At 48.9% G+C, this 21,931-nt stretch overlaps 1 protein-coding gene across 3 annotated transcripts in view; it reads left to right on the plus strand.

Moving 5' to 3' along the window:
* LOC115480740 (scaffold attachment factor B2-like) overlaps positions 1 to 21,931 on the plus strand; it is a 205,543-nt gene that overhangs the window by 145,193 nt on the left and 38,419 nt on the right. For 2 of the 3 annotated variants that reach the window (XM_030219611.1, XM_030219610.1), the window contains exon 17: positions 17,228 to 17,328. In XM_030219611.1, the coding sequence (XP_030075471.1) occupies positions 17,228 to 17,328 (101 nt within the window). Of the gene's footprint in view, positions 1 to 17,227; positions 17,329 to 18,314; positions 18,379 to 21,931 lie in introns of all 3 variants that reach the window. The other variant, XR_003943860.1, reaches the window with a different exon arrangement.

Raw genomic sequence — 21,931 nt, forward strand, 5'->3', positions numbered from 1 at the left:
AAAAAAAAAAAAAAAAAAAAATTTTTGAACGGCCTTAAAGGCGTTTATTTCGACGTTTATTTAAACGTTTATTGCAGCTACTCACTGGGACACCAGGTCGTTACAGCTCGGAGCGGCAAGCAGGTAATTTTTACCTTTTTATAGCGGGCAGGGGGTTTCCCGATTCTTCTCCTCGTGGCATATGGCGTCGGAGGGCGAGGGCGCAAAGAGTCGCTCCCCGGATCGCTTGAGCGCTTCTAGAGGGGATGCGGGGGTCTTAAAGCCTGATTCGCCCTTGTTGGGTGACAGTTTCGTGACCGATGAATGTCCCGGTCCTTCCTCCGGCGTGGCGGTTTTTCCCGCCATAAACGCCCATCCCCCGCTCCTCGCCTCCGCCATCTTGGCCGGCCATGCGGCTCGGACGGCTTCTTCTTGGGCCGCCCTTGAGGTTGGAGACATTAATGCCATGAACGCCCTTAATTTGGGCGACGGCACAAAAGCGGCTAAAGTTAAGCGCCGTTCTTCCCGCGCAGCTCCTTCGCGGAGTGTCGCGCCGGACGCCATTTTGGATGCGCAGCATGTCTCTCCCCCGCTCTGGCGAGCGCCGGTTGAGGGTGCGTCTAGGGCTGTAGCCCAGGCTGCGGAAGTGCACAGTCTGGGGGGTTTCTCCCCCGAGTTTGTTTTGCTGCTGCATCAGGCCTTCCTTATGCAAAACGTTGCCCCTGCTCCCTCGTCTGGTAAAGAGGTTGAGGTTCCCAGAGGTAAACGCCCTCGGGTTGATTCCCAGGCCTTGGAGGACTTTGTCTCCTCCGATGTAGATGAGGGCAGTGTATCTGAGTTCTCCCAACGGTCCTTTGCGGATTCCTTGGAGGAGACGGATCCCCGCTCGGATGGAGCGGATGACCCCTCTGCAGCGCGGCTTTTTAGCTCAGAGGATTTGCCCAACCTGTTGATACAGGCCATGGACACTTTGAAGATTTCCTCTCCGGAGGACGTCTCTCCCTCAGCCCCTGTTGGCTCTGCCATTATGCTGGGGACGAAGCGCCCGCCTAGAACCTTCCACGTGCATGATGCCATGCACACCTTAATTTCGGCTCAATGGGATGTCCCTGAAGCGAGCCTAAAGTGGCTAGGGCTATGTCCCGCCTCTATCCTTTGACTGAAAGTGAACGTGAGGCCTATCTGTGGCCTACCGTGGATTCTTTAATCACTGCGGTGACTAAGAAAACGGCGTTGCCGGTGGAAGGTGGCACGGCCCTAAAGGACGCCCAAGACAGAAGATTGGAGGCGGCCTTAAGGTCGTCCTTTGAGGCGGCTGCTTTAAGTTTGCAGGCCTCAGTTTGCAGCTCCTATGTGGCCAGGGCGTGCCTGACTATGGTGCAGCGGGCTTCCCCCTCGGATCATTCCTTGAGGGCTGATTGGCCGGCCCTGGTATCGGGCTTAGCCTATTTGGCAGACTTGCTGTATGATGTCTTGAGGGCCTCAGTTAAAGGCATGGCTCAGACAATCTCTGCGCGGCGGTGGCTTTGGCTGAAACATTGGTCTGCTGACCACGCCTCTAAATCCCGCCTGGCTAGATTGCCTTTTAAAGGCAAGCTGCTCTTTGGGGTCGAGCTGGACAAAATCGTGACCGATCTCGGCACGTCTAAGGGCAAGAAGTTACCAGAGGTCAGGGCTCGGGCTAGTACTCGTCCCGGTACCTCCAGAGGACGGTTTCAGGAAGCCTGTCGGTACCGCCCGGGCAGGTCGGGTTCCTCTGCCCCCTCTTCCTTTAAGAGGAATTTCTCCCCCAAGCAGCATTCCTTTCGCAGAGACCGCCGTCCCGGAGGTGCTCCCTCCGGTCCTCCCCCAGGGTCTCGTACCCAATGACGGGGCCTTGGTCCACGCCCCAGTGCAGATTGGAGGACGGCTGTCCTCGTTTCTGGGCGAGTGGACCACAATAACTTCAGACGCTTGGGTGCTGGAAGTCATCAGAGACGGCTACAAGCTAGAGTTCTGCCGACCCTTAAGAGACGGGTTTGTACTCTCTCCCTGCAAGTCTCCGGTCAAAGCTGTGGCAGTGCAGCAGACTTTGGACAATCTGATCCGCCTGGGTGCGGTCGTTCCGGTGCCAGAAAGTCAGCTTGGCAAGGGGCGTTACTCCATTTACTTTGTGGTACCAAAGAAAGGAGGTTCTGTCCGGCCTATCCTCGACCTCAAAGGGGTCAATCGGGCCTTGAAAGTGCGGCACTTTCGCATGGAGACTCTCCGCTCTGTTATAGCGGCAGTGAGGGCAGGGGAGTACCTGGCATCCTTGGACATCAAGGAAGCGTACTTGCATATTCCCATCTGGCCTCCTCATCAACGCTTTCTGCGTTTTGCAGTCCTGGGCCGACACTTCCAGTTCAGAGCCCTCCCGTTCGGGTTGGCTACTGCTCCGCGGACCTTTTCCAAAGTAATGGTGGTCATCGCGGCCTTCCTGCGAAAGGAAGGAGTACAAGTCCATCCTTATCTGGACGACTGGTTGATCCGAGCCCCCTCTTATGCAGAGTGCGGCAAAGCTGTGGACCGGGTAGTTGCTCTTTTGAGCTCCCTGGGATGGATCATCAACTGGGAGAAAAGCCAGCTGCGCCCGACTCAGTCCCTGGAGTATCTGGGAGTTCGATTCGACACCCAAGTGGGCAGAGTGTTCCTGCCAGACAATCGGATTGTCAAGCTTCAGGCTCAGGTGGACCAGTTCCTAGTAGCCTCTCCTCTTCGGGCTTGGGACTATGTGCAGCTGTTGGGCTCTATGACGGCCACGATGGAAGTAGTGCCCTGGGCCAGGGCTCATATGAGACCACTACAACAATCTCTGCTACAGCGCTGGACTCCGATGTCGGAGGATTATGCTGTGCGCCTTCCCTTGGACCCAGCAGTGCGCAAGGCGCTGAGCTGGTGGATGCAGACAGACAAGTTGTCTGCGGGAATGCCTCTGGTGACCCCGGAGTGGATTGTCGTCACGACGGACGCCTCTTTGTCGGGCTGGGGAGCCCACTGCTTGGGAAGGACAGCGCAGGGGCTCTGGTCTCATGCAGAGGCAAAGTGGTCTATCAACCTCCTGGAACTCAGAGCCATTCGGTTGGCGCTTTTGGAGTTCATCCCGGTACTGGTGTTGAAGCCGGTACGGGTCCTGTCGGACAATGCCACGGCTGTGGCCTATGTCAACCGCCAGGGAGGTACCAAGAGCGCCCCTCTAGCCAAGGAGGCTATGAATCTTTGCCAGTGGGCAGAAGCGAACCTGGAGCAGCTGTCAGCGGCCCACATTGCCGGAGTCATGAATGTCAAGGCGGACTTTCTCAGTCGCCATACCTTGGAGCCCGGAGAGTGGCAGCTATCTGCTCAGGCGTTCTTGGGCATCACGAAGCGCTGGGGCCAGCCGAGCCTAGATCTGATGGCGTCATCGGCCAATTGCCAAGTGCCGCGCTTTTTCAGCAGAGGACGGGACCCTCGATCCCTGGGAGTAGATGCTCTTCTCCAACAGTGGCCGACTCAAGAGCTTCTCTATGTGTTCCCGCCCTGGCCCATGTTGGGCAGGGTGCTAGACCAGGTGGCAAAGCATCCCGGCAGGGTAATCCTGGTGGGTCCGGATTGGCCCAGACGTCCCTGGTATGCGGACTTGATCAGGCTCTCAGTCGACGATCCTCTGCGGTTGCCAGTGGAGCGGGGCCTGTTACATCAGGGTCCCGTGGTGATGGAGGATCCCTCCCCCTTTGGTCTTACGGCCTGGCTATTGAGCGGCAGCGTCTGAGAAAGAAGGGCTTCTCAGACAAGGTCATCGCCACTATGCTGAGAGCGAGGAAGCGCTCTACTTCTACTGCTTACGCCAGGGTTTGGCGTATATTTGCAGCGTGGTGTGAAGCAGGCTCACTTTCTCCCTTCACTGCTCCAATTTCTTCAGTGTTGGCGTTCCTGCAAGAAGGTCTGGAGAAAGGCCTGTCGCTCAGTTCCCTTAAAGTCCAGGTAGCTGCTTTGGCTTGCTTCAGGGGCCGCCTGAAGGGTGCTTCCCTGGCTTCGCAGCCAGATGTGGTGCGCTTTCTCAAGGGAGTTAATCACCTGCGCCCTCCTCTGCACTCAGTGGTGCCTGCGTGGAATCTCAACCTGGTGCTAAGAGCATTGCAGAAGCCGCCTTTTGAACCCTTGTCGAGGGCATCTCTGAAAGACCTGACGTTGAAAGCAGTCTTTTTGGTGGCTATCACTTCAGCCAGAAGAGTTTCCGAGCTCCAGGCGCTCTCATGTCGAGAGCCCTTTCTGCAGTTCACTGAGGCAGGAGTGTCTATTCGCACAGTGCCTTCCTTCCTGCCCAAGATTTTCTCGCTTCCATGTGAATCAGCAGCTCTGTCTCCCTTCCTTTCGTAGGGAGGACTACCCAGGGGAGTACTCTGCTCTTAAATATCTGGATGTGAGACGAGTCATCATCAGATACTTGGAAGTGACCAATGATTTCCGGAAATCGGATCATCTGTTTGTCCTGTTTGCAGGTCCTCGTAAGGGTCTGCAGGCTGCTAAGCCTACAGTGGCAAGATGGGTCAAGGAAGCCATTGCAGCGGCTTATGTGGCCGCGGGGAAGGTGCCGCCTATCCAGCTGAAGGCTCACTCCACTAGAGCTCAGGCGGCCTCGTTGGCAGAGGCCGGGTCCGTCTCCTTGGAAGAGATATGCAAGGCGGCAACTTGGGCTTCGGCTCATACATTCTCCAAGCATTACCGCTTGACTGTGGCTGCATGGGCGGAGGCCCGGTTTGGAGCTTCAGTGTTGAGGTCAGGGATTTCAATGTCCCGCCCTGGGTGAGTACTGCTTCGGTACATCCCACCAGTCTATGGATTGATCAGCTTGATGATATGGAAGGTAAAATTATGTATCATACCTGATAATTTTCTTTCCATTAATCATAGCTGATCAATCCATAGCCCCTCCCAGATATCTGTACTGTTTTTATTCTGGTTGCATTTCAGGTTCAAGTTTAGTCTTCAGTTACTTCAGAAAGACTTCGTGTTCAAGTTTTTTCACTTTGATTCTTCAAGAGTTGAGACGAGTTTGTGTTACAGTGAGCTGCTGCATTCCTCTCCCCTCCGTTTTACGGGGCTGGATTGAGATTTAAATTCTGCCGGCACTCCCTCCCGCTTCGTGCGGCTGTAGGGCAGCTTTGTACCCCTCCCGCTTCGGCAGTCAGCTCCTCCCGCGGTTGCGGTTGCAGGATAAGCCAGATCCCCCCGCATCGGCGGGTGTGGTGTCCCTCCCCCGCTCCACGGGGATGAGCTGGACGGATTCCCCTCCCCCACTTGTGTGGGGATGAGCTGGGTTAATTCCCCTCCCCCGTTTCGGCGGTGGTGAGCTGGGCAGAGTGTCCCTTCGTGGGTGTAATTCTCTAAGTGCTGAGTCCTGCGGATGGAGCTTTGATATCGACATACTGAGGAGTTTCCGGCAGCACATGACCACATATAGGGAGGCAAAAGTTTGCTCTCTATCTCCACCTGCTGGTAGATGGACACAACCCACCAGTCTATGGATTGATCAGCTATGATTAATGGAAAGAAAATTATCAGGTATGATATATAATTTTACCTTTGATGTCTCTGCTTTGGCAGTGCAGGCTGCTATAGAGATGGGTTCTGCCTTTTTGGCAGAGGCTTTGTATGATTTGCTGAGAGCCTTCGCTTAGTCTATGGCTTTAAGTGTGGTGGCACGTAGGTCTCTTTTGCTACAAGGTTGGTCAGTGGATGCGGTTTCTAAGTCTTAAGCTCAGTAGATTTCCTTTTAGGGGTTTTCTGATGATGAGCTGGACAAGTTGGTCTACAGTTTGGGAGGGACTAAGGTCCCGAGATTGCATGAGGATTGGCCTAGAGTGTCTGGAGGTGGTTTGTTCTTGAGCTGCGGTAGGGGCCATGATTTTCGTCACTATAGACCAGGTAGAGTGGCTGCGGTTCAGAGGTCCCAGCTTTTTTCAGAGGACTCTGTCCTTTTGATGTAATCGAAGAGGGGGAAGAGAAGCAGGTACCTCATTCCTGTCTTCCTCTCATCCTCCACAGTGAGGGTTTGTGGGCCCAGCCTCTGATTCCCATTGGAGCGCACTTAGCACACTTTTATTGGAGGTCGGCCCAGATTCCGACTAGTGGGTTCTAGAAGTTATTCAAGAAGGGTACGCCTTATAGTTTGTGTGTGTCAGATGTCCTTTTGGAGTCTCCCTGCTGTTCTTGCCTCAAGGCGATACTGGTCAGGGAAACTCTGCAGAGGCTTCTCGACCATCAAGCAATTTGTCCAGTTCCCTCTTCAGATCTCAGACAGGGTCGTTATTCCATTTACTTCCTTGTCCCAAAGAAAGAGGGTTCTTTCAGACTGATTCTAGATCTCGAAGCGATGAATCATGCTGTAAGTGTCGTCTTTTTGTATGGAGACTTTGGTCGGTCATTGTGGCGTTTTGGGTCAGAGAGTTTTTGACTTAGCTAGATCTGACAGAGTCCTATCCGCAAATTCCTATTTGGAGCGTGCATCAAAGTTGTCTGTGCTGTTCAGTGTTGGGCAGGCATTTTCTGTTTTGTGCCCGTCCCTTCGGTCTGGTGACCGCCCCTCACACATTTACCAAAGTTATAGTGATGGTGGCTGTCGGATCAGAGGGAATCCTAGTTCATCCTTACCTGGATGATGGCTGATAAGAGGAGAGTGTTCGTCACGAACAGAGTAGTAGGTTTCTTGCAATCCCTAGGTTGGGTAGTCAGTTCGCAGAAAAGTCGTCTGCATCCATCCCAGTCACTGGAGTATCTGGGGTGTGCTTCGACACTTGGCAGGGTCAGGTTCTTCTTTCCCCAGCCCACATCCTCAAATTGTCTCAGGTTCAGCTGTTCCAGGCCTCGATACTGTGTGCAAGGGATTATCTTCAGGTGTTGAGATCCATGGTTGCAGCGATAGAGGCAGTGCCTTGGGCGAGGGCACACATGAAATCTCTTCAGAAGTCTCTACTTTCCAGGTGGTCACCACAGAGGGATTCTCTGCTGAGGAAATTGCCCCTCCCAGCGCAGGTGAGGGGCAGTCTTCACTGGTGGCTTTGGAAGTCCCCTTCTGATTGGTAGCATTTCCAATACCAAAATTGAAATATGTCTAGCAGATTCACCCAAAGTAAAACCACAGCCCGTGAAATATGAATATATAAATATATTAGGATTTAAAAGTGTAAAGACAGATTGTTTTAATGGTTCAAAGGAACTGCAATGAGAGCACTTAATTTCTGGCAAATCGTTTGTCAGTCTCATTGCATAATTTAAATTCCAGTAGTAGTAATAAGTGTTCTGTAATGCCATATTTTAACATTGGTACATTGAGAAAATTCATGTCAATCAATTTCAAAATGCAGTCATAAAATATCAAACCTACTATGTCCTTAAACGACATTTTTTTTGTTGAAGTTCACTGTAAAACAAGCTAAGCTCCCTGAGAATGATATGCATGTCAGAAAGCAAAGTATGAATAATTAACCACCCAATCTTTGGTTCAATAGAATACTCTGGTTTCAAAGAATCCTTCAGGACCTGCTATCTCATGTCAGCAGACTGTGCCTCTTGATTGTCTTTAACAGCACATTCGGCCACTATGAGTCAGGGCGGACATGTTGTTGCAGGCGATTGAGAAGAATAACATTCTGGGCGTGGGAGGCTAGCTCATTCTTTTCGTATGGAGGAGACCCCTATCACTTTAGATCAGTGTGTTCTGGAGGTGATGGAGTGGTCAGAGTTATGCATTGGAGTTTGTGTCCCCAGTTCCTTTATGGTTCCCCCCCCCTCTCCCCCCACCAAACACACAAATGCAGAGGTCCTGCGGGGGGGGGAGGGGGGAGTTTTGCTACTTTACTTCGTGGTCCCCAAAAAGGGACGATCTTTCCATCCTATTCTAGACCTCAAGGGGGTCAGTGCAGACTTTTGAGTACCTCATTTCTGTATGGAGACCCTCCACTTGTTGATCATATTGGTCCGCTCAGGGAAGTTTCTCTCCTTTCTGGATCTGGCTGAGGCCTGCTTCCATATTTTCATTCATTTAGACCACATATGGTTTCTGATGTTCTGTGTGTTGGCAGGCACTTTTCAGTTCAGGGCCCTTCTGTTTAGCCTGGCTTCAGTGCTTTGGAGCTTTTCCAAGGTCATGTGGTGGTAGTTGCCTTCCTCTGCAAGGAGGGGGTGCATATGCATCCTTGTGTGGACAGACTGATTTCGGCATACTCTCGGGCAGCAACTTCTCGTGTCATCTGGCTGCTAGAGAATTTGGGCTGGGGGATCAACTACTTGAAAGCTACCTTGAGCTGATCCAAGGACCTAGAGTACCCGGGGGTTTGTTTGTTTTGAAACACCTGGAGTGAGCCCTTCTGACTCCTGAGAGCGTCTCCAGGTTTCGGAGGGGGGGGGGGGGGGGGGGGGGGGGGGGGGGGGGGGGGGGGGGGGGGGGGGGGGGGGGGGGGGGGGGGGGGGGGGGGGGGGGGGGGGGGGGGGGGGGGGGGGGGGGGGGGGGGGGGGGGGGAACAAATTTTTTATGCCCGTGACTCCCAGTGCTTAAGATTATCTCTGGTTGCTGGGGTTGATTGCCACCCTGGAAGTGGTTTCTTTGGGGGCAAACTCATGCCCCCTTCAGAGCACTGCTGGAACCCCCAAGTCTCCAGGACTTAGATGTGCATTTCCTCTTGCACTCTCCCTTTATCAAAAGCTAGCCTGAAGGTCTCACTTAACTTGTGTCCTTTAGTGGATGATTAACAGCCGTGTGAGCCATGGGGGCTGGAGGGCCCATTATCAGGGCAGCATGCTGTAAGGCATGTGGTCAGCGAAGGTGGCTTTCTTTCCATTGATCACCTAGAAGCTGTAGCAATTCACTTGGCTCTGCAGGACTTCTCTGCTATCATTTGGGGAAGGTGGTCCAAGTTTCCTTGGATAACATGACAGTATTGGATTATGTCAACAGGCAGTGTGAAACCAGGAGCAAGGTGGTGGTGCTGGAGATTTGCTGGCTGGGCAAAAGACAGGCTGTCCCCTTAATGGATTCCTGTATATGTTGCCTCCCTAAACCTTGGTGGGCTGGGTCTTGCACAGGATTGCACAGCACCTGTCCTTTGGGTCATCCTCGTGGTGCTAGACTGGCCAAGGCAATGATGATACACAGATCTGTTTTGGCTTCTGGTGGAGCAGCTGCTTCTGGGAACTACCAATACTGGGTACTTCCCTTCGACCTTTCCTCACCCCCAAGGGTATTCACAAAATGTGTCACTTCATCAGCTGCCCACCTGCGCAAGCTAAAGGGGTTTACGTTTTTCACTACTTGTGCGATTGGCTGATAGCAGGACCCTCCAGACAGGAGACCCCTACTCTGCAGTACAGAAAACCATCATCCCCCCTTCAGGTCCTTGGAGTTCATTGGAGCTGTCGTCAACAAAATGACCTCCAAGGCCTTCCTTCCGGCACAATCTATCTCAACCTTAAAGACCTCCACAGCCAGAACTTTTCTTTGCTCCTGGGACATCTTGCAGCCACTGTCTATATGACCCCACTCGCAAAACTATGCATGCACCCTACCCTCTCCAGTGGCATCTACGCAATCACTGGGAGCAGCACAGGCAGAATCCTCATTGATGCACCAATAACCAAAGCCATTTTGTGGTGGGCCAAGCAGGCACCACACCTCGCTGGAACACGTGTTTCATCAGCCTCGTCACCAGCTGACAGTAACGACCAATGCGTCCAAGAGTGGCTGGGGAGCCCATTTCCTCCAACTGCAGACAGGTGGCACATGCCCCCCTCCCCCAAAGCCCGCTAGCACATCAACCTCCTGGAACTGAAAGCAATAGGGAAGGCGTTGAAGGATCTCAGCATGCACCTAACAGGCAAGAACATTCTCATCCAGATGGACAACCAGGTCGCCATGTCGCCATCAACAGGATGGCACTGGCTCCCAGAGACTGTCAGGAAGCATGCAAAATCTGGCAATTCATAGTCTCCAGATGCCAACTTTATGCCACATACCTGCCTGGGGAGCTGAACATGCTCACAGACAACCTGAGCCAACAGTTGGACTCACAAACGGTTGCTTCATCACCAGGTCACAAAGGACTTGTTCCACTAATGGGGAACACCCAATATGGACCTTTTTGCCTCTGTCCGACACAAAATATGCCCTCTTTTGCTCCTAGCACAACTCATGTATGCTTTCCCCCAACACCTCTCATATCCAAAATTATACAGAAGATTCTCCAAGACAGCCTGACAGTAATCCTCATTGTCCCGTACTGGCCCAACAGCTCTGTTTCTTGTACCTGCAGCAATTTGCAACAAATTCACCATCAGGCTCCCACTGATCCTGAACCTCATCACCCAGCATGGGGAACCACCCTCCACACCACCTATGCATCCTGAACCTCACTGCCTGGATGTTGAGCGGCTCACCTTAGCAACCCTGAACTTAACCCTAGGAGGTCCTACTAGCAGCCAGACGTCCCTCCACCAGACGTTATGCCTTTAAATGGAAGAGGTTCCAATCCTGGTGTACTGCAACACAGCAAGATTGTCCTGTCAATACTTAGCCTATCATTTATTGTTTATTAAAATTTGCTATACCGCTTTCTCTGCAAGCAAATTAAAGTGGTTTACAGATAAAATAATAAAAATAAATAGGAAAAGAGTGCCAATTTAAGATGATAAAGACTTAACTGCCCTTGCCGTTCAAATAAGATTCAATCACACAAGATAAAATGGTTACATATAGTGGAGTGGGGCCTAAAATCAAGCTCTGTACAGATTCATCTGAGTTCCGTTGCAGCGTATCATGCACTCCTGGACAACGAGCCCACCTGCTTGCCTGCAGGTTCATGAAGGGTCTACTCAACCTGCACCCACCTGTCAGGCAACCACCACCAGCTTGGGACCTCAACGTAATACTTGACCAACTTACGCACCCATAATTTTAACCACTCGAGACAGCCTCAGTGGGACTACTCAGATGGAAAACAGTGTTCCTCATTGCCATCACTTCAGTGAGATGGATCGACGAGCTGCAAGTCCTGCTGGTCCCCCCCCCCCCCCCCCCCCCCAAAAAAAAAAAATACTCGGATCCAGCAAAACTGTGCCATCCTTCGGGCACACCTGAAGTTCCTCCCCAAGGTTGCGATCACATTCCACATCAACCAGTCGATTGTCTTGCCTGCCTTCCTCCCTGAGCTATATGCCAACGCAGAGGGAAGAGCGCCTTCACTCCCTGGACTGTACGTGCACACTGTATCTACCTTTGCAGGACTCGACCAATCCGCAGGGCATCACAGTTGTTTCTCTCCTATGACCCTAATGGACCTGGATACCCAGCCAACAAACAGGCACACTGGATATCGAATTGCATTGCCTTCAGATCTTTGTGTCATTCACCCCCCCCCCCCCCCCCCCCCCCCCCCGATTCAGGTGCACTTAGCTCATGATTAAAAGTTGATTCCACAAAGCAACCCCTTGCCTTGTCTATATATGCTGTGCTCTGTTCTAGAGGCCCTGAATCTCAATTCAGGCAGCTTCACCCTACCACAGCACACTATGGGTGATAGGGTGGCCACCTGTACTTAAATGCACTCCCTCTCAACCACCTAGGCCGCCCTAGTTGGGAGTTGCCTACACATTCCACCTGTACTCAAGTTGTACCCCTCTCGGCCACCCTAGCTTGGGAGTTGCCTACACATGGCTGACTCATCCTGCTTGTCCATGGAGAAAGTTACCTGTAGTGTGGGTTCTTTGTGGACAGTAGGATAAGTCAGCCACACATTCCCACCCACCATCCCCTTCTTGCTGAATCTGCCTAAGCTAGTAACCACTGAAGCAGGAAGTGACTCACTTGGGTGGGGGACTGCTCACACATGCTATGGGGAACCTTTCCAAAAGGTTGCCCTGAGCTCTGGGAGAGCAAATATCCATCCGTAAGTCTGGGCAGGAGAATAGCTGCAGGCACGTTTGAAGGAAAGCTGCAAGCAGGGAAAAGGAGAGAGACTAGGTCGGACCAGAGCAGCTGCAGCCTGGAGACCACAAGAAACATGCTGAGGAGAGAGAGAGAACAAGCTAGTGAACCCTGAGAAGTGCAGAGCACCAAAATAAGGAAGAGGAAGAAGAAATGGAGGCCCAGAGTGAACCTGGGGCAGAAGAGAAGCAGAGCTGCAGGGAAATTGGCAGGCTAGGGCCGAGAAGAGTAGTAGCGGAGGTCAGCCCAGATGGAGGGGGTGAGGCAGAGCAGAAGAGTGGGCCCATGCTGAGAGGCGGTGTAGCACTGGAATCAGTGCAGAGTTGTGCTGAGTTCATCATTGGCCATGAGGAGCTGAACAGTGCTAGGCGACACTGTGAAGTGGGCCAGGGCAGAAACTGGAAGTGAACAGCGTGGCTGGTGCCCCAAATCCCTGAGAAGTCAGGCCCAGGTGTCTGTGTGTGTGTAGAGTGCTAAATGTGATGTGCTTAGATTTTAGCAAAGCCTTTGATACATTCCTGCATAGAAATTTGGAAGACTGGGGCATCTAAATGGCAGATGAAATTTAATGTGATCAAATGCACAGTGGTGCACGTTGGGTAGAACAATCCAAATCGTAGTTACCTGATGCTAGGATCCACCTTGGAGTTCAGCACCCAAGAAAAAGATCTAGGTGTCGTAGATAATGTGTGGCTGTGGCCAAAAAAGCAAACAGGTTGCTAGGAATTATTAGGAAAGGAGTGGTAAATAAGACCGAGAATGCTATGCCTGTTTTGCTCCATTGTGCATCCTCACCTTGAGTATTGTGTCCAGTTCTGGTTGCCGTATTTATAAAAAAAAAAAAAAAAAAAAAATATATATATATATATATATATATATATATATATATATATATATATATATATATAGTGGAATTAGAAAAGGTTCAAAGAACAACCAAAATGATAAAGGGGATGGAACTCCTGTATGAGGAAAGGCTAAAGAGGTTAGAGCTCTTCAGCTTCGAAAAGAGATGGCTGAGGGAAGGGGGGTGTGAGTGAGGTCTCCTATCTCTCCCACCGCACCTTCAAAGTTCACTCTCTTGGATCTTCCTCCACCCCCATCCCCTTATCTGTTGGTGTTCCCCAGGGATCTGTCCTTGGACCCCTTCTCTTAATCTACACCTCTTCCCTTTTCTCCCTGATCTCATCTCATGGTTTCCAGTATCATCTCTATGCTGATGACACCCAACTGTATCTCTCCACACCAGACATCACCGCGGAGACCCAGGCAAAGGTATCGGCCTGCTTATCCGACATTGCTGCCTGAATGTCCAACCGCCACCTGAAACTGAACATGTCCAAGACCGAGCTTATCGTCTTTCCACCAAAACCCACTTCTCCTCTTCCTCCACTTTCTATCTCAGTTGATAACACCCTCATCCTCCCCGTCTCATCTGCCCGCAACCTCGGAGTCATCTTTGACTCCTCTCTCTCTCCTTCTCTGCGCATATCCAGCAGATAGCCAAGACCTGTCGTTTCTTCCTCTTTAACATCAGCAAAATTCGCCCTTTCCTCTCTGAACACACCACCCGAACTCTCGTCCACGCTCTCATTACCTCTCGCCTGGACTATTGCAACTTACTCCTCACCGGCCTCCCACTTAGCCATCTATCCCCCCTTCAATCTGTTCAGAACTCTGCTGCACATCTCATATTCCGCCAGAACCAATATACTCATATCACCCCTCTCCTCAGGTCACTTCACTGGGTTCCGATCAGATACCGCATTCAATTCAAGCTTCTCCTCCTTACCTACAAATGCACTCAGTCTGCTGCCCCTCACTATTTTTCTACCCTCATCTCCCCTTACGTTCCCGCCCGTAACCTCCGTTCACAGGATAAATCCCTCCTCTCAGTACCCTTCTCCACCACCGCCAACTCCAGGCTCCGCTCATTCTGCCTCGCCTCACCCTATGCTTGGAACAACCTTCCTGAGCCCTTACGCCAAGCCCCCTCCCTGCCCGTCTTCAAGTCTTTGCTTAAAGTCCACCTCTTCAATGCTGCGTTCGGCACCTAACCCTTACTGTTCAGTGAATCCAGACTGCCCCAATTTGACTGCCCCTATTGGACCGACCGTTCACTTGTCTTTGAGCAGGGACTGTCTCTCTCTCTCTGTTAAATTGTACAGCGCTGCGTAACCCTAGTAGCGCTCTAGAAATGTTAAGTAGTAGTAGTCTACAAAATCATGACTGGTATAGCACAAGTAGAAATGAATAGATTTTTTACTCTTCCAAAAAGTACAAAGACTAGTGGGACGCTCAATGAACTTACATGGAAATGCTTTTAAAACAAATAGGAGGAAACATTTTTTCACTCAACGAATAGTTAAGATCTGGAACTCTTCGCCGAAGATGTAGTAACAGTGGTTTGCATATCTAGGTTTAAGACAGACATGGAGAAGTCGCTGCTTGCCTTGGGATTGGTAGCATGGAATGTTTCTACTATTTGGGTTTCTGCTAGGTACTTGTGACCTGAATTGGGCACTGTTGGGAACAGGATACTGGGCTAGATGGACCATTTGACCAATATGGCTATTCTTATGTTCTTATGACTTATAAACTGAGTTCCCTCAGTATGGGACCTAAAGTTGACTGGGTTAGGAACTAGTTAATTGGAAGGTGACAGAGGCTGTTGGTAAATGGAGCTCACTCTGATGAATGGAATGTTGCAAGTGGTGTGCAAGGATCAGTTTTTGGTCCAGTGCGATGACAAAGGCCAGATGGATGCGTGGGTGCTTTGGGGGGAGAAGAAAGGCAAGCAGGAAGAAATGTCTCTGTATATGCCTCTAGTGAGACCTCAGGATGCTGTGTTGTGTTCTTGAGCCTGCATCTTGAAAAAGATTTAAACAGGTTGGAGTTGGTCCAGAATGCAGCTATTAAAATGGTCAGTGGTCTTCTTCATAAAGCCTATTGGGACAGGCTTAAAATCTCAATATGTATGCTTTGGAAGAAAGGTGAGAGAAGGGAGAGATGTTTTAAATACCTCCTGTGTATGCCATGGAAATGAGTCAATTAATTAAAAGGAAGTTCTGGATTGAGGGGCATAGGATAAAGTTTAAGGGACAGATTTAGGAGTACTGTAAAGAAATAACTGCTTAGGTGCTAAATCTGTGGAACAACCTCCCATTGGAGGTGGTGGAGACCTTGGTACTATATGAATTCAAAAAAGCTTGAGACAAGTACATAGGACCAAGGAAGAGGAAGGGATGGATGGGCAGACTGGATAGGCAACAAACAAAACAGTGAGGTGTGTCCAAATAAATGCTTTTGGGTGGGACAGTGTTTTAGCATAGGAAATTTGCAAAGCAGCAACTTGGTCCTCTCCTCATACTTTAGCTAAACATTTGCGTTTTTCTGCTAGAGAGGAAGCTGTGTTTGGTGCCTCAGTGATCACAGCAGGGGATTGTTTATTCAAAATGGGAGGGAAACAATCCCCTGCTGTGATCACTGAGGCACCAAACGTAAATGGGACTGACCCAGTGTTCAAGAAGTGAAAAGTTGGATAATATGGAAAATAGCAGTAACCCCTCAAACAATGCACTGAAAACATACGTTGTGCACAAAGAATAGGTGTATGGCATCTTGAATTAAAATATTCTTTATTAACACTAAACGGCAACAAAAAAATAAAAGAAATTGTACAAAAGGCAACAGCAAGGGAGCCCATATTTATGAACTTCATATAGAGAAATACAGAGCCAAGCAGATCCCCATTTCTCAAGATATCTGCATATTCGGCCTCACTTGAGTTGTCTTTTTCAGTCAATAACAGTACCATATGAAGCAGAAATCAAGACAGCAGAACCAAGCAGAGCTCCAAGACAGCAGAATTGGAAATCCTCCAGATCTAAGAACGAGAGTAAGATAGTGCTGTTAATGAACAAACTGGAATATACAATAGGTGTACATATACAGTACCATGATTTTATTTCTGCAAAAGTACGGCCTCTGATCAAAAATGGCAGGAAAAGCAGGCTCTGGGATCACACAGTGCAGGCCTTAAAATTACTGTAAAAGCAAGGTCTTTGATCAAAAATGGTTGCCTGGCAGGAAAGCAAGGTCTCTGCTTAAATATCTTTAATGTTCACTTGCTTTCTGCAAAAGTTTCTGCTGTATAGTCTTTTGCTCTTTCAACTGTCCAAAAATTGATGCCATGGTGTCAAAGCAAGATCTGGGCCCAAAACCTTTCAGCGGTTCCCTCGCTGCGCAAGCGGGGTTGCAGATTTAAAAAATTACTGCCATTCTATAATGTTATAAAAGCAAGGTCTCGGCTTAAAAGTTCCAGTGGTTCCCTCATTGCAAAAGCAGGGTTCCAGGTCCAAAAATTATGGTTGCCTTGCATAGAACCATGGTCTCAAAAAAAAAAAAAAATGCATGAAAGAAACTGTTCTCGTGCTGTAAAAGTGGGGTCCCAGATCCAAAGAGGAAGAGAAGCCAAATGCTTAACTCGGATGAGGGGTGCATGAAGAAGTATCAGCTGCAAAGCACGGCTCCCTTGTAGAGAAGCACGGTCTCTGCTCAAATATGGCTTAGAGATGACTTCCTTGCAGTGTGTTTAATCAGAAAACAGGAAGAGAAGCCATTCACTTCTTAATGGCAATACGATGACATCATGGGGGAGAATGGAAGTCTGTTGGATGGTCGGATTAGCGAAGGTCGGATAATATAGACTGTGCTGTACTGTTACATCTCACAAGTTCCTGGACTAGTCTGGTGCTGATACAGAGGAAGGAGAAATTAGATCTTGCCTGATAATTTTCTTTCCTTTAGTCACACCAGACCAGTCTGGCTACCTACCCACCTATATCTTTGTGTGTCCTGTGAGTTTTTCTTTGTGTTCTATCTTGAGTAAGTGTTTTCTGAGTTATTTTTGACAGAAAATGTTTCGTTCTCAAGTGTTCGTCATATTCCACTGCTTTGATAAATACTGAACTGTTTGAGCAATACGGTAAGCACAATTCTGTACTCTCCACCTTCTGGTTGATGGTAACACAAGCTCCTTAACTGGTCTGTTGCGAGTAAAGGAAAGAAAATTAGTAAGACTAATTTCTTTTTCACCATGCTGGCAAATATGCATACCGGTAAGTGAGCAAGCTTGAGAGATTTTGATAGTTAGGCCATTGGATGGTTGAGTACTATAATTTGGGAACCTTTTTATATAATTTTATCCAGCATGGAAGTTGATTTTTAAATAGATATTTACTAGGAATATTTGCATTCTTTTTTTCTTATCAGCATTATCCAGATGAGAGGCATGGGCGAGAGACTCGTGATGCCTGGAGTTATGGTCCTGATAAACGAGTTGATGGTAGAGCAGGAGTGCCGCCCCCTCCCAGGTTGGTAGACATAGTGGTTATATTTTTATTAGTGCTACCAGATAAATTTAGGTGACTAGAATTAATGCTTGCTTTAAAAAAAAAAAACCAGCTTGAGTTTGCCTGCATGGAAGACTTAAGATAGCCAAAGGTATGTTGCTTTTTCTTTTGAATCACTTTGTATAATTTCAAGAGTATAACTTCTTCTAGAAACATTTGTGCTTGCCATATTGATGCATTACTATGTCAGTGTGAGCTAAGTCATTTAAAAATATTTTGGATGCCTTGGTAGAAATTGGCTAGCGATGGAGGTTGGGAAGTGGCTAAATCCTGACAGATAAGATAGAAGGTCTTAAGGAGAGGTCTTAAGAAACCATGGCCAACAACAATATGTAACGTGATAACCTGGGATCCAAAAGGGGAGGAAATACTGGACATGAAGTGATATTCATTAGCTGTTGCCTTGTATGGGAATGAGCAAAGAGCTGTGCTACAAACAGCTTAACTTTTTACGCTTTGTATATAAATTATCAATTTTTCTTAAGGGTCAGCAATTTTTTTTTTTTTTTTTTTAACGCTTTGCTGGCCTGATGACAAAGGGAAAATCTATCCAGGTTTTTATCCCCTGACAGTAGATTAATCCTCCCCACAATCTTGTCGGCCATATAACAAATACACCATAGACTTCTTAGTTGAGTTACACTTTTTCCCCAACACTTGGTTCTTCCCCCCGCCCCCCCCCCCCCCTTTTTTTTTTTTTTTTTTTTTTTTTTAAGAGACGGCCGTTAGTGGGGAGGAGACCATAGTTGCAAGTTAGAGGGGCACCAGAATCGTTCATGGCTGCACAGTGTGGATGGAGGACTGTCAGCACGGGATACTGAACGATGGCAAGGTACACGTCTTGTGATGGAAGGATTTCTTATGGGCTTAGGTTTTGCTTAGTAAAATGTTGGGGGATGAGGGAGTAGGAAAGGCCTCTGTTTATTCGAATGGTATTATTCTCTTAGGTGGTGATAGAGGCATCCCTGGCCAGGCTGGACAAGCACCTGTGATGACTAGAGGAATGCCAGGGTAAGACACTTCAGTAGAACATCTTGTTTTTTTCCCGAACATGTGCCTCTCCTCAGTTAAATATGTCATCAGTCCCCCCTCCCCACTTTTTTCATTAAAAGATAAGAGGATGCCCATCGTTTTTGTACAAGGATCCCTCCCCATTTTGTTCTGTTAGTCTGTAGCAATGGGAGGGCTTCTGGGCATTATGGGGCATTGGGTTTTGGTTTTTTTTTTTCCCTGTCCATAGGAATGCCAGATTGATTTTTACCTTGTCATCCAGCAGGCTTAAACTAACAGTAGTTTGGAAAAAAAAATTGCTGACCTTTAAGAATCACTAACCTTTGCGTTCATTTTAAGGGAAAATCCAGCTCTAACTGGAGAGAGGCACACTTGAAAATGTACTTGCAAGCAGAGCTGACTTTAGAGCTTTGGATTCCCTCAAGCCTTTAGCTTAAAGTAAACCGAATGAGCATCTTGAAGCCTTTTATTTCACCTCTCCCACTTGCTGCTCTGCCTTTAAAGGTTTACAGTGTGTGTCTGAAAACTGATAAAATTGCTCACATCTGTGACCTTGAGGACTGTATTCACTGTTCACAGCACACTTAACTACATACAATTTGCTTTGAGATACAAACCCTTTTCTGTGATAATAGGGGTTTTTAGTTTTGGCTTCTGTATTATGTTCTGAACAGTAGATAACATTGACCAGAAATCATGTTCATGCCATTTCTTGTCAGTGGTACCAAAGTGGACATGTTTAAGAGTTGATTCAGATATGTAGCCAGTTTTGAAAAGATAGGTAGATAAGAATTTGCTGCTGCTGCTTATCAACCTTCCTAACATTACATGAAAATTTTCACAAAAATCAAAATTTGTAAATTAGATGTTTGCTTAACCACTAATTCCTATGTAAGAATTTTCAGAAACTTGTTTGCTACCTTAAATTAAATGTATGCAGTCAGTTAACACTTCTCTGCCTGGAAGTCTACAATGGGGCTTACAAAACAAAATTAAATAACTACAATATATAAACCTAACAAGTACATCAGTTTAAAAGAAGGCAATCAAATACTGTAATGAAAGCTGCCATAATCCACACCGGTCAAGTTGCTTGGGTTATGCACTCTTATCAGCAGATGGAGACTGAGAACACTGACAGAGAATTATGTAAGACCCTCTGTGCACTTCCCAGCCAGAATTTCTCAGTTTCCCAGCAGATGATAGATGTGCTGTCTGAGTTGGTTTGGTAGGCCTGGGGGAAGGTGAGTTTTATTTTCTTCAGGTTTAGGAAAAAAAAAGGGACCATAAGGTGTCTTGCTGTCCCTTTGCTTCTGCCGGCTGTTGGGTGTGCTGGTATGCAGGGGGCTGCTCATTCCCCTGGGGTGTTAACACCTTAAAGGCCAGGTTGCTCCCCTCCATGAACTGCTGACACACACGCACAACCTCCCCCCCCCCCAAGTGGGCTGCGTGTGTGCCTTGGCTCCAGGGGGCTGGAAGTCTTGAGTGCCTGGCCCCAGTACAGCTGCCGAGTTTCTCCAGGGGGGAAAAAGTAACAAAAAAGAAATCCCACAGGGAAATCAAACTGGGGAAACCGCAGCTCCAGCAATGGTGTCAGGTGCGTCCTGACCTTGTTGGCACCTACGGAGCTGTGCTTGGTCCTTTATTCTGGGGGTTCTTACCTTCAGGTGCTCCTGCTTTTGTCCCTGTGTCTTGCGATGAGTGTGGACAAGCTGCTCTGTGGTCGCACATGTGGCAAATGAGGTGTTGAAGTTTGGGAGGGGGCTCCTTGTCAGCTTTGTGGAGAGCCGAAGTCCACATCTGAGCTGGTACCGACAGTGGGTGCGGTGGAGAACTTGCTTTGTTTGGACACACAGGAGGCTGTGATGGTAGGGCCTCAGTGGCTGGCCTGATTTCTGAGAGAACGCCACTATCTTAGGTTCTGGCCACTGGGCAGATTTGCCACCACAGCTGATCCTGGAGGGCACTGGTCTACATCGGAGCTGGTTCTGGCTATGACTGCTGGAAAACTCTGCGTTTGGAAGCTCAGAAGGCTGTGATGGCAGACCCCTCAATGGCGGGCCTGATTTCGTCGAGAACCACCACCATCTTAGATTCTGCCCGCTGGGTGGATTTACCACCATATCTGATACTGGAGGGCCCTTTCCCTTGTTCCATGGCTGTTGGGGGGGGGGGGGGGGCGCTCTGGGGAACTTTGGGTTTAGGCCCTGTACTAGGCCTGACAGATGGGAGGGGTTTTCTCTGGGGAAGGCTATTGGCTACCAAATGTCCCTGGTTAGACTGGGAGCAGGATTTTCTTGAAGAGGACTTACGAGACCCTGGGGGGGGGGAGTTTGGTGATGATGGGGGAGGAGATCCTATGGTGGTTCATATTTTTCATAGGGAGGAGTTGTCTGAATTTATTTCTCTGGTGTCTGCAATTCTCAACTTTGAGGAGGAGGTGGCTTTCAGAGTTTGGCCAAAACAGTGGATTCGTTGGTGAGAGGCATCAGATGTCCACCTAGAATTCTTCCCATGAATCAAGGTAATTCAAGATATTCTCATGGAGTGGCCTGCCATCACAGCCTCCTGTGCTTCCACCAAATGCAGTTTTGTTTTTTTGTTACATTTGTACCCCGCGCTTTCCCACTCATGGCAGGCTCAGTGCGGCAGGCAATGGAGGGTTAAGTGACTTGCCCAGAGTCACAAGGAGCTGCCTGTGCCGGGAATCGAACTCAGTTCCTCAGGACCAAAGTCCAGTACCCTAACCACTAGGCCACTCCTCCACTCTCCGCTGGAGAGGATCCACACATGACATTTTCTGCAGGTCTTAAGATCCATGACGGCAATTCTGGAGGTGGTCCCATGAGCCAGGACTTGCATGCATCCTCTGCAGTGGGCCTTGCTGTCCAGTATGACGTGGAGAAGTGGGCCCCTTTGAAGGAGGCAGCCCACTCCAGTCTCCTGTGGTGGTTGAGGTCTGCCAATTTGACAGGTATGCTTTTGGAGACTCCAAAGTGAACCTTGGTAACAACAGAGCAGTGTCTGGATTGGAGGGGGAGGGGTGCATTGTATAGGTGCCAGTCAAAGCTGGAGGTGCAGTGGTCCATCAGTCGCCTGGAGTCCAAAGCGGTCCGCATTACTGTGGAGGCCTTTCAGCACTGCTCAAGGGAAAAGCGATGCGGGTGCTGTCTGCCACGGCCATATTGTGTGTAGCTTGGCTCTTCAACCAAGCCTTTAATGGAAGAAGTAACTAACTTGTTAGTCTAATGCACACACTCAAGGAGTGACTGGGGCTGCACATGCTGCAGGAGGACATGTTTATCCACTCCTACTCTAGCTGAGATAATATTTAACCATCTCTTTGACATCGGGTGCAACTTTCTTTAAATTAGTCACCTTACTTTCTAACTCTGCTTACTCTCCTACCTGTCTATATGTTACATCTTTGCTTTACCATTCACTATCAATTAAAATGTTCTATTACCGAGCTTCACTGGCTCCCTATCCGTTTTCGCATCCTGTTCAAACTTCTTCTACTAACCTATAAATGTACTCACTCTGCTGCTCCCTA

Source organism: Microcaecilia unicolor, chromosome 11 (assembly GCF_901765095.1).
Source record: "Microcaecilia unicolor chromosome 11, aMicUni1.1, whole genome shotgun sequence".
Taxonomy (NCBI): domain Eukaryota; kingdom Metazoa; phylum Chordata; class Amphibia; order Gymnophiona; family Siphonopidae; genus Microcaecilia; species Microcaecilia unicolor.